General features: G+C 39.5%; 3 protein-coding genes across 3 annotated transcripts; all 3 read right to left on the minus strand.

Annotated features, from left to right (window-relative positions):
• Positions 1–460: 460 nt before the first annotated feature.
• Positions 461–1,873, minus strand: LOC137180790 (E3 ubiquitin-protein ligase TRIM35-like). The gene has a single exon (XM_067586038.1). It carries the CDS (start codon positions 1,871–1,873, stop codon positions 461–463), a length of 1,413 nt encoding a protein of 470 aa, XP_067442139.1.
• A 2,607-nt stretch (positions 1,874–4,480) lies between these two features.
• LOC137181012 (nuclear factor 7, ovary-like) lies at positions 4,481–7,156 on the minus strand. The gene is made up of 2 exons (XM_067586331.1): positions 5,013–7,156; positions 4,481–4,980 (listed from the first exon to the last, which is right to left on the minus strand). Exon 1 carries the CDS (start codon positions 6,745–6,747, stop codon positions 5,365–5,367), a length of 1,383 nt encoding a protein of 460 aa, XP_067442432.1. The 5' UTR covers positions 6,748–7,156; the 3' UTR covers positions 4,481–4,980; positions 5,013–5,364.
• A 1,133-nt stretch (positions 7,157–8,289) lies between these two features.
• Positions 8,290–11,486, minus strand: LOC137181013 (E3 ubiquitin-protein ligase TRIM35-like). The gene has a single exon (XM_067586332.1). The coding sequence runs from the start codon at positions 11,194–11,196 to the stop codon at positions 9,784–9,786; it is 1,413 nt and encodes a 470-aa protein (XP_067442433.1). The 5' UTR covers positions 11,197–11,486; the 3' UTR covers positions 8,290–9,783.
• Positions 11,487–11,757: the final 271 nt, after the last annotated feature.

Raw genomic sequence — 11,757 nt, forward strand, 5'->3', positions numbered from 1 at the left:
GCTGCTGAAATTACAGTCAGTGGCTTATAAAGTTATCCAACATCTAGTGAAAATAATCACAACACAGCTAAAATACATCAAAAGTATTTTGAAGTTTACATTTAGATTATTTAGTTGATTTTCTTATTCAGAGTTAATTACAATGACAGCAACAGTAGAGAAAACCTAATTTCCTAAATCACTAATGTTACATGAACTCTAAACCTAAAATGAAATCTGTACCTTTAAATAAAGAGACTCTCACTGTGACAACATGACTGACAGCAGAATTAAACTGATGGTACTTTTACAGATTGTAAAGCATCCAGAGTTTCATCACAGTTTAATCATAAACATGTAGATATTTCTGTTATCAGACTATTTCAGTAATTCTGTTTCATTCATAAAGAGACAAATAAAAATGTGATTATATTTGATGGTACTTCCCTTTAATAAACTGATGGCTGTTGATGTACACTGCCTAATCATCATTATCATCATCATCATCATCACCATCACCGTTGTCATCGTCATCGTCATCATCCACCTCTGGTAAAATCTTAATTGGCAGTTCATCAGCATTACCAATGTATAGAAACAGCTTCTCAGTGAAAGTCTCTGTGAAGGTGTGTATGTGTGCTTCAGTATCAAGATCATAGAAGGACAGTTTTCCTCCCTCGTAGTCCAGATGAACTCTGATCCTCTGCAGCTTCTTTTCCACTTGGAGAACAACGCCTTCATCTGGATCAGAGACTGCTCTGTATTCATTATCACAACAAACGATCATCCCACCTTCAATCTCTTTTTTATTTATCATACCCAGGATCCAGCCTCTACTGTGTCCAACCTCAACATCCCAGCTGTGAGACCCTGAGTTAAAGCCCTCAGAGCCCAGGACAATGGGATAGTAGTCGAACCTCTCTGGGTTTTCAGGAAGCTTCTGTTTCTCTCCACATCTCATACTGGTCAGATCTTCAGACAGGATGAGGTTTATATGAGCAGTGTTTGGATCCAGAATCACAGGAGTGTAGGAGACCATCTCCCTCATCTTGTTCCAGATGTTGAAGGTCAGGTTGCCCAGGTGTTTGGCCACGTCTATCAGAGCTCCTGAGACCAGCTCTGGATCATCCAACAGGGGGCGCTGCTGGACTCTTTTCACTGCAGCCTTGTAGTTCTGCAGGAATGAGACGTCTTCAGCTCTCAGTTCCTCCTCTGTGGTTCTGATTGTGTCTGAAAGAGCTGCTATCTCTCTGCTCAGAGTCTCAATCTTCTCCTTTATGACTTTACTTTTCTGCTTTTTCTCCTCCCTCAGAACAGCGATCCTGGCCTCCTCTTCCTCTTGTAGAAACTGGTGAAGCTTCTTAAACTGCTTCTTAATCTTCCTCTCTGTGTCTCTGGCCTGGACCTTAATGTGTTCTGCTGTTTGATCACACTTTCTTTTAAATTTTTTAAAGAGCTTCAGTTTGTCCTGTAAGGGCTTCAAGGAATTCTGGAGCTCCTCTTTGTGATCCTGTGCAGCTTCATCGATGGGTCTGAATCTCTGGTTCTTGTGTGTTTTCGTATCTCTACAGTGGAGACACACCGGCTGCTGATGGTCCAGACAGAAGAGTTTCAGTTTCTCAAAGTGCAGACTGCAGAGATCCTCAGACCCTGCTGAAGCTCTCTGATCTCTCTCCAGTAAGAAGGCCTCACACAGGTTCTTTAATGCCAAGTTACAACGCAAATCACTCGTTGATGATCTTTTCTTACAAAGTGGACACTCCGGTGTTTGTTTATCCTTCCACCAGGTCTTCAGACAGTCTTTACAGAAGCTGTGGCTACATGACAGGATTACGGGATCTTTAAAGATGTCCTGGCAGACAGAACAGGAGAGATCCTCCAATCGAGCAGACATTTTCACTCGGAGTAAAGCTGAAAACACACCAGGCAAAACACTCAAACAAGAAAATGCAGCGCGATTGGTTTCCTCTTGTAGAAATGTCTCTTGAAGTTACTTTTACTTTGCTCTGTGTTTTTCCTTAAACTTGCGTCCGATCAGCAGCAGCTGGAAGCATTCGTATTCCAGTATTTCAGTATTCTGTCTTGTAGCTGTCCTGTTTTAGTTGTTGTAAGCTCAAGTCATGAGATTAGTCTGAAGGTGAAACTTATCATCTGTCTCTCAGGATATAAGTGGTTAGTGCTAGTTTCCTGTTTGACAAGTCATAAAAGAAGCTGAACTCTGTCACGTAGTTTCTTGGTAACGCTCATCTCTTAACAGTGAGAAACTCGATGTAAGTTTTATTTTAGCCCTCTGATGCACAACATGGATCTAAAGTGACCGAAGTGAATTATTTTGTTTAATATCTTTGCATGTTATGCATTTTATTACTCAATATGTAATGAATTCCTCAACTAAGTTATTTTTTAATATCACAAATACTTAATTGAATATTACTCTCTATTATTTTTAATTAAAAAAAAATGTTGTGTCACTGCAGATAAATGCACAACATGGGTCAAAAATGACCCGTATGTATTCTCAATAGGTACCTTTGATTTGTTTACATATTTTTAATTAGGGACATATTTTATTGTGGACCACTCCCCTCAAGGTCACAATTTCACCTCACTATCAGACTGTTTTATCACAACTGTGTGATACATGTAAGTTTTATTGTATTTTTTATAGAATTACTGTAGAATCAAATAGTTATAAGTTTGAACTAATTATTGAGATAGTTTGACCTAATGTGTTATAACTAGCTTGCTGTGACCTGTTGTGTTTTAGCTGGTAAAGACAGAGAGTGTGTCTAACACTCTTAGCAGAAAACTGTTGACCTGTTAAAGTAAATGTAAGGTAAAAATATGACCAAAATAAAATACAGTTGTTTGAAAACATCACTGGAGGTCCACTTTAAAATACTGTAGCCTATTGTGTTTTGTTCCCCATTGACAGTGTTGACATGGCTGGTCACAATCATGCCAGATTGAGTGTTTTTAGCATCAAATTCCCTCTTTGTGTTTCCTCGGACAGTGTGTCCCTGTTGAGCTGTGGTGGAAGTGTAGTAACAGAAAGAGGGACTCTGGCACTAAAAAGACTGTAACGTTTAAAGATATCTACTTGATTTGACTCATTTGGACAGCTGAAGCTTCATATTAGCTTCAGATTAAGTTTTAAATACATTTTTACACAGAAGGGGGTCTGTGGATTTTGTCCCCCATCATTTACACTGTAAGTGCATTATGAAGAGATCTTTTAATGGTCAGTATGAACAAGAGGCATGATTACAGCAAGAAAAACCTATTTCAGTGTTCATTTGGGCTCCTGACTGTTGTTTTAATACAGATTTGAAAAACTGTGAACCCGTCCTTCAAAAAAGCAAGCACACTCTCTCAGTGCTTTCCAGTTGTGAAGAAGTTTTACAATCCTCTAGACAATTGCTTGTTTTATAGATGCAGGATATTTTACAATTTACAGTCAGCCAGTATTAAATTTGACATTTTAATATACAATAGAGGAATCCAACATCTGTGTAAATTGTTATTAGAGACTGAGCCCAAAAGGCCCTCGCATAAGGGTGAGAACCCTATTGTTTTTCGTGTGTTTGTTTGTTTGTTTGTTTCTTTATTATTATGCCACTTAAACCCTAAATTTGACCCCCTAAACATGCTCAAACACTCATAAAATTTGGCACGCACATCAGGTCTGGTGAAAAATTTGATAAAATGTAAAAATTAACCCCCCAAGTGCTAAATTGTGCTCTCTAGCGCCACCTATGTAGCTAAAACGGCCACCACGGCCCGCAGGAATGTCGAAGAGAGATCAAACCAAAACTCAATTATTCGTCTCATCAAGACCTACAAATCATACAGTGACACCCCTGACCTAAATCCAACAGGAAGTCCGCAATTAGCCTTTCAAAATAAGACTTTGCCCCAATTTTGGCCCCCGAACAAACGCTATCTCCTCATTAATGGTATCGGTTTCAAACTTCAAAAGGTGACTTATGACACTATGCTGAAAAAAATTGTTAAAAACTTTGTAATAACTCGAACGGTTTGGATTTTATAAGCCCTGAAAGTTGCAGCGCCACATCACACCTTACAATGTAAAACAATGGGGAGGCAATCTATGGGCATGAACTTTGTGTCAAACATAGGCTTCTGACGTCTAAACTATAAGTCTGACCACTTTCAAACCTGTATCATTGAATTCGCCACGAAATTTCCTACTAAAAAATATGATTTTTAATGTAAGATTTGGCCAAAGTAATGGGATTTATGAGGAGATTTCACAAACGGCGTACTCTAAAATCCTCCTCTCCAACTGCTCCTGGTGATGTCACTCATTATACACATCAATACACACTCATTATAAAATCACAGGAGGAGCGAGAAAAGACTTTAAAACTCAGACTTTAATATCTCAAAAACAGTAAAAGACAGAAAAAACATGTGAATTCAAGATTTGTAGGTCAAAGTCTCGTGACTCATTTAAAGTTCAAATGAAGTCTGTATCTAAAACTATGTGGAGGCAGTAAATGTTCAAAAAGGTGTGGGTTCGCTCACACTCTCCATTCAAATGTATGACAGTTAGTAAAAAAGTTCAAAATGAGAGATGCTCCATTAATAATAATAGTAATAATCTTTATTTATAGAGCAGTTTTCAAAGTCCATGTTACAAAGTGTTTCACAAGGGCGGCAAAAATAAAACATACAATTCATTAAATCAAACAGGTAAAATCAGGAGAGACTTTCTTATAAAAGTGTCACGTTATTACAAAGATTATTCTCACTGAATAAAAACAAGTTCATGAAATAAATCTTGTACATGTGAGACTAGAGTTTAATCCAGTGTTGTGGTCATTCTGACCTTTGACCCAAACATTAAACACAGTCAGGTAGTTTTTGCACATGCTCAGTAGAATCTCTTAGTCAGCAGATATGAAGGCAAAGCTGCTGAAATTACAGTCAGTGGCTTATAAAGTTATCCAACATCTAGTGAAAATAATCACAACACAGCTAAAATACATCAAAAGTATTTTGAGATTTACATTTAGATTATTTAGTCAGTTCATAGTTAATTACAATGACAGCAACAGTAGAGAAAACCTAATTTCCTAAATCACTAATATTACATGAACTCTAAACCTAAAATTAAATCTGTACCTTTAAATAAAGAGACTCGTACTGTGACAACATGACTGACAGCAGAATTAAACTGATGGTACTTTTACAGATTGTAAAGCATCCAGAGTTTCATCACAGTTTAATCATAAACATGTAGATATTTCTGTTATCAGACTATTTCAGTAATTCTGTTTCATTCATAAAGAGACAAATGAAATGTAATTATATTTGATAGTACTTCCCTTTAAGATATTGATGGCTGTTGGTGTACACTGCCTAATCATCATCATCATCCTCATCTACCTCTGGTAAAATCTTAATTGGCAGTTCAGCAGTATTAATAATGCATGGAAACAACTTCCCAGTGAAAGTCTCTGTGAAGGTGTGTATGTGTGCTTCAGTATCAGGATCAGAGAGTGACAGTTTTCCTCCGCCGTAGTCCAGATGAACTCTGATCCTCTGCAGGTTCTTCTCCACTTGGAGAACAGCTACTTCATCTGATCCAGAGAGTACTTTGTATTCACCATCACAACAAGCAATCATCCAATATGCATACCCTATCTCTTGCACATCTGTCGCACCCAGGACCCAGCCTGTACTGTCTCCAACCTCAACATCCCAGCTGTGAGTCCCTGAGTCAAAGCCCTCACAGCCAACAGCAATGGGAAAGGCCTGAAACCTCTCTGGGTTTTCAGGAAGCTTCTGTCTCTCTCCACATCTCACACTGGTCAGATCTTCAGACAGGATAAGGTTTGGATGAGCAGTGTTTGGATCCAGAATCACAGGAGTGTAGGAGACCATCTCCTTCATCTTAGTCCAGATGTTGAAGGTCAGGTTGCCCAGGTGTTTGGCCACATCTATCAGAGCTCCTGAGACCAGCTCTGGATCATCCAGCAGGGGGCGTTGCTGGACTCTTTCCACTGCAGCCTTGTAGTTCTGCAGGAATGAGACGTCTTCAGCTCTCAGCTCCTCCTCTGTGGCTCTGATTGTGTCTGAAAGAGCTGCTATCTCTCTGCTCAGAGTCTCAATCTCCTCCTTCATCATCTGACTCTTCTGCTCCTCTTCCTCCCTCAGAGCACCGATCCTGGCCTCCTCTTCCTCTTGTAGAAACTGGTGAAGCTTATTAAATTGCTCCTTAATCTGCCTCTCTGTGTTTTTGGCCTGGACCTTAATGTGTTCTGCTGTTTGATCACAGTTTCCTTTAACTTCTTCAAAAAGCTTCAGTTTGTCCTTTAAGGGCTCCAGGGATTTCTGGAGCTCCTCTTTGTGATCCTGTGCAGCTTCATCGATGGGTCTGAATCTCTGGTTGCTGTGTGTTTTTGAATCTCTGCAGACAACACACACTGGCTGCTGATGGTCCAGACAGAGGAGTTTGAATCTCTCAGAGTGCAGACTGCAGAGATCCTCAGACCCTGCTGAAGCTCTCTGATCTCTCTTCAGTGAGAGGGCCTCACACAGGTTCTTTAAAGACAAGTTACAAGGTGGATCACTCCTTGATGATTTTCTCTTACACAGTGGACACTCCTGTGTTTGTTTACCCCTCCACCAGGTCTTCAGACAGTCTTTACAGAAGACGTGCCTACATGACAGGACCACAGGATCTTTAAAGATGTTATGGCAGACAGAACAGGAGAGATCCTCCTCCGATTGGGAAGACATTTTCACTCGGAGTAAAGCTGAAAACACACCAGGCAAAACACTTAAACAAGAAAATCCTTTGTGATTGGTTTCCTCTTGTGCAAATGTCTCTTGAAGTTACTTTTACTTTGATCTGTACTTTTCCTTAAATTTGTGTCCGATCAGCAGCAGCTGGAAGCATTCGTATTCCAGTATTTCCGTATTCTGTCTTGTAGCTGTCCTGTTTTAGTTGTTGTGAGTTCAAGTCATGAGTTTAGTCTGAAAGTGAAATTTATCATCTGTCTCTCAGGATATTTCTCCTCCCAGTGTCAGAGGAAGTGAGTGTGACGAGTCAGAAATAGGCTGACCTCTGTCACGTAGTTTCTTGGTAACACTCAGCTATTAACTGTGAGAAACTTGATGTAAGTTTCATTTTAACTCTCTGATGCACAACATGGATCTAAAGTGACCTGAGCAAATGATTTTGTTTCATATCTTTGCATGTTATGCATTTTATTAGTCAATATGTAATGAATTCCTCAACTAAGTTGTTTTTTTAATAACAAACACTTATTTGAATGTTTTTAATATTATTCTTTAATAAAAAAAATATTTTTGTATCACTACTCCATAAATGCACAACATGGGTCAAAAATGACCCGTGTATACTCTCAATAGGAATGTTAAATTTCAATGTTCATTTGGGCTCCTGACTGTTGTTATAAGACAGACTTGAAAAACTGTGAACCTGTCCTTTAAAAAAGCTACGTTAGATGACTATGCAGTCTTGACAGAGGTACACTTTCTCTCAGTGGTTTCCACCTTTGAAAAAGTTTCAGAATCTTCTAGACGACTGAGGTTTCCCTCTGTCACACTGTTTCTTGTAAATGCTTGACTCTGTACTTTGCTTTCATTTAATGTGCTTCCTGTTGAGGTTTTCTGTTCATATCCATCAGCACAAGACAAGACACAACACAAGCTCTTTGCTTGTTTTATAGATGCAGGATATTTTACAATTTACAATCAGCCAGTTTTAAATTTGACATTTTAATATACAATGAGTAAATCCAACATCTGTGTAAATTATTATTATTATTATTATTATTGTTGTTGTTGTTGTTGTTGTTGTTGTTGTTATACATAAATCAAACAATAATGGACTGCCACACATAATGAGAAGCTGAAAAAACTCAGCCATCATGTCGGTCTTAGTGGTTTTGATCTATATTCAGAAAACTTGCACATAAATCTCTCTGCAGCACTTACAGACACAGACACGTACTGCAAAGACTCCACACAGTGCTGGAAATGTCCTTGGTTATAATTTTATGCTTATGTGATGTTCCTGAAATGACAGACAGAACATGTGACTTCCTATTAGAAAATACTAATTCATCAAGTCAATTAAAGAACTTTATTTCTGTGAAACGCAGTGTTTTATTGAGATTAGATCACCTTTAAGGAGGGAAATGAGATATGATAGCTTTTGCATTAAACATAACAGATAATATAATAGTAGTAATAATAGTAATAATCTTTATTTATAGAGCAGTTTTCAAAATCCAAGTTACAAAGTGCTTCACGAAGGCAGTAAAAATAAAACAAACAATTCATAAAATCATATATTTTAAAAAACAGATAAAACTACTTCAGTGTATAAAACAAGAGAGAATTTAAAAGAGATGAAAACAGAAATAAAAGACAATTGAAAGAAAATACAAACAGGTAAAATCAGGAAAGACTTTCTGATAAAAGTGTCACGTTATTACAAAGATTACTCTCACTCAATAAAAACAAGTTTATCAAATAAATCTTGTACATGTGAGACTAGAGTTTAACCCAGTGTTGTAGTCATTCTGACCTTTGACTCAAACATTAAACACAGTTTCTGCACATGCTCAGTAGAATCTCTTAGTCAGCAGATATGAAGGCAAAGCTGCTTAAATTACAGTTAGTGGCTTATAAAGTTATCCAACATCTAGTGAAAATAATCACAACACAGCTAAAATACATCAAAAGTATTTTAAGGTTTATATTTATATTATTTAGTTGATTTTCTTATTTAGAGTTAATTACAATGACAGCAACAGTAGAGAAAACCTAATTTCCTAAATCACTAATATTACATAAACTCTAAACCCAAAGTGAAATCTGTACCTCTTATGGAGATCTGCTGATCAATGGTCAACTCATCAGTGAAAAAAGTGTCCAGGAGCCTTTAATGTCTTATACCAACAATATTTATTGAAGCTTGGCCAAGGAGAACGGAGGAATTATCAATACAGCAGTCTGTGCATGATGCTGTCTCAATTCTGAGGATTCGGTCCCCTGTGTTCAGTTTTTAAACCCCTACAGATCATGCAACAAATTATATACACCCAGAAATGGTCAAACTCAGTGTATCTACAGTATGCATAGTTTGTCTATTGGCTCGTTAGTTTCCAAACAGGAAAGTGTTTTTACTGTGTTAGTTCAGGTCACGTTGCGTGGATCTTCAGGTCAACGTCGGCGGATTCTGGTCTGGAGCTGCTGTTGTCTGATTATGCAAATAGAATCTGCGCAGATTACATATCTGTGGTGTCGAGGAAGCTACGAAGCCATCTCCTCTGACCTTGGTAACCGCAGCAACGCCGATTCACTCTTTATCAGAATGGCTCCTGCTTTCTCCAAACACCACAGACAGCTACTCTGCCTCTCAAGGAGAGGAGACAGTTGTCTCTTCTTTCTGCTGAGGTTTACTGCTGCCTTCAATGCCCATTCTTGACCCAGTGTAACCCAATTTGTAGCCACTAAAGATAGAAAATTCTATAGCAGTACCTTTAAATAAAGAGACCCCCACTGTGACAACATGACTGACGGAGCAAAATTAAACTGATGGTACTTTTACAGATTGTAAAGCATCCAGAGTTTCATCACAGTTTGATCATAAACATGTAGATATTTCTGTTATCAGCCTATTTCAGTAATTCTGTCTCATTCATTCATAAAGAGATGTAATTATATTTGATGGCACTTCCTTGTAAGAAACTGATTAGTGTACAGTGCCTAATCATCATCATTGTCGGGATCATCATTGTCCTAATCATCTGCATCATCACCATCATCATCCTCACCATTGCTGTTGTCGTCATCATCATCATCATCCACCTCTGGTGAAATCTTAATTGGTAGTTCATCCTCATTACTAATGCATGGAAACAACTTCCCAGTGAAAGTCTCTGTGAAGGTGTGTATGTGTGCTTCAGTATCAAGATCAGAGAACGACAGTTTTCCTCTGTTGTAGTCCAGATGAACTCTGATCTTCTGCAGCTTCTTCTCCACTTGGAGAACAGTTACCTCATCCGATCCAGACAGTGCTTTGAATTCACCATCATAGAAAACAGTCACCCAAACCCCGAACTCAGTTTCCACACCCACAACCCAGCCGGCACTGTCTCCAACCTCAACATCCCAGCTGTGAGTCCCGGAGTCAAAGCCCTCAGAGCCCAGAACAATGGGAAAGTTCTTAATCCTCTCTGGATTTTCAGGAAGCTTCTGTCTCTCTCCACGTCTCACACTGGTCAGATCTTCAGACAGGATGAGTTCTGGATGAGCAGTGTTTGGATCCAGAATCACAGGAGTGTAGGAGACCACCTCCTCCATCTTGTCCCAAATTTCATAGGTCAGGTTGCCCAGGTATTTGGCCACATCTATCAGAGCTCCTGAGACCAGCTCTGGATCATCCAGCAGGGGGCGCTGCTGGACTCTTTTCACTGCAGCCTTGTAGTTCTGCAGGAATGAGACGTCTTCAGCTCTCAGCTCCTCCTCTGTGGCTCTGATTGTGTCTGACAGAGCTGCTATCTCTCTGCTCAGAGTCTCAATCTTCTCCTTCATCACCTGACTCTTCTGCTGCTCTTCCTCCTTCAGAACAGCGATCCTGGCCTCCTCTTCCTCTTGTAGAAACTGGTGAAGCTTCTTAAACTGCTCCTTAATCTGCCTCTCTGTGTCTCTTGCCTGGACCTTAATGTGTTCTGCTGTTTGATCACAGTTTCCTTTAACTTCTTCAAAAAGCTTCAGTTTCTCCTGTAAGGGCTTCAGGGATTTCTGGAGCTCCTCTTTGTGATCCTGTGCAGCTTCATCGATGGGTCTGAATCTGTGGTTGATGTGTGTTTTTGAATCTCTGCAGACGAGACACACTGGCTGCTGATGGTCCAGACAGAAGAGTTTGAGTGTCTCAGAGTGCAGACTGCAGAGAGCCTCAGATCCTGCTGAAGCTCTCTGATCTCTCTCCAGTAAAAAGGCCTCACACAGGTTCTTTAAAGCCAAGTTATGAGGCAGATCACTCCTTGATGATCTTCTCTTACAAAGTGGACATTCCTGTGTTTGTTTCTCTTTCCACCAGGTCTTCAGACAGTCCTTACAGAAGACGTGCCTACATGTCAAGACAACAGGATCTTTAAAGATGTCATGGCAGACAGAACAGGAGAGATCCTCCTCCGATCGGGAAGACATTTTCACTCAGAGTAAAGCTGAAAACACAGCAGGCAAAACACTCAAACAAGACCATCCGCTGTGATTGCCTTCGTCTTGTGGAAATGTCTCGTGAAGTTACTTTTACTTTGATCTGTGTTTTTCCTGAAATTTGCATTCGATCAGCAGCTGGAAGCATTTGTATTCCAGTATATGAGTATTCTGTCTTGTAGCTGTCCTGTTTTAGTTGTTGTGAGTTTAAGTCATGAGTTTAGTCTGAAGGTGAATCTTATCGTCTGTCTGTCAGGATATTTCTCCTCTCAGTGTCAAAGGAAGTGGTCGGTGCAGGTTTGCAGTTTGACATTTGTGTTAAGTACAAGAAACTACGTGACATCTGTCATGTAGTTTCTTGTACTTAACCGTAAGAAACCAATGCAACTTTCACTTTAGGGTGGCTGTGGCTCAGAGGTACAGCACGATATCTACTAATCAAAAGATCAGCGGTTTGATCCTCGGCTCCTCCAGTCCACATGTTGAAGTGTCCTCAGGAAAGATACTGAACCCCAAAATGCTCCCAATGGCCGTGCCGTTGGTATGATTGCA

Source organism: Thunnus thynnus, chromosome 4 (assembly GCF_963924715.1).
Source record: "Thunnus thynnus chromosome 4, fThuThy2.1, whole genome shotgun sequence".
Taxonomy (NCBI): Eukaryota; Metazoa; Chordata; class Actinopteri; order Scombriformes; family Scombridae; genus Thunnus; species Thunnus thynnus.

What these genes read in the sequence shown, in the direction of transcription:
- LOC137180790 (XM_067586038.1), bottom strand. Translation starts at nt 1,873, where the DNA reads ATGTCTGCTCGATTGGAGGATCTCTCCTGTTCTGTCTGCCAGGACATC.
- LOC137181012 (XM_067586331.1), bottom strand. Translation starts at nt 6,747, where the DNA reads ATGTCTTCCCAATCGGAGGAGGATCTCTCCTGTTCTGTCTGCCATAAC.
- LOC137181013 (XM_067586332.1), bottom strand. Translation starts at nt 11,196, where the DNA reads ATGTCTTCCCGATCGGAGGAGGATCTCTCCTGTTCTGTCTGCCATGAC.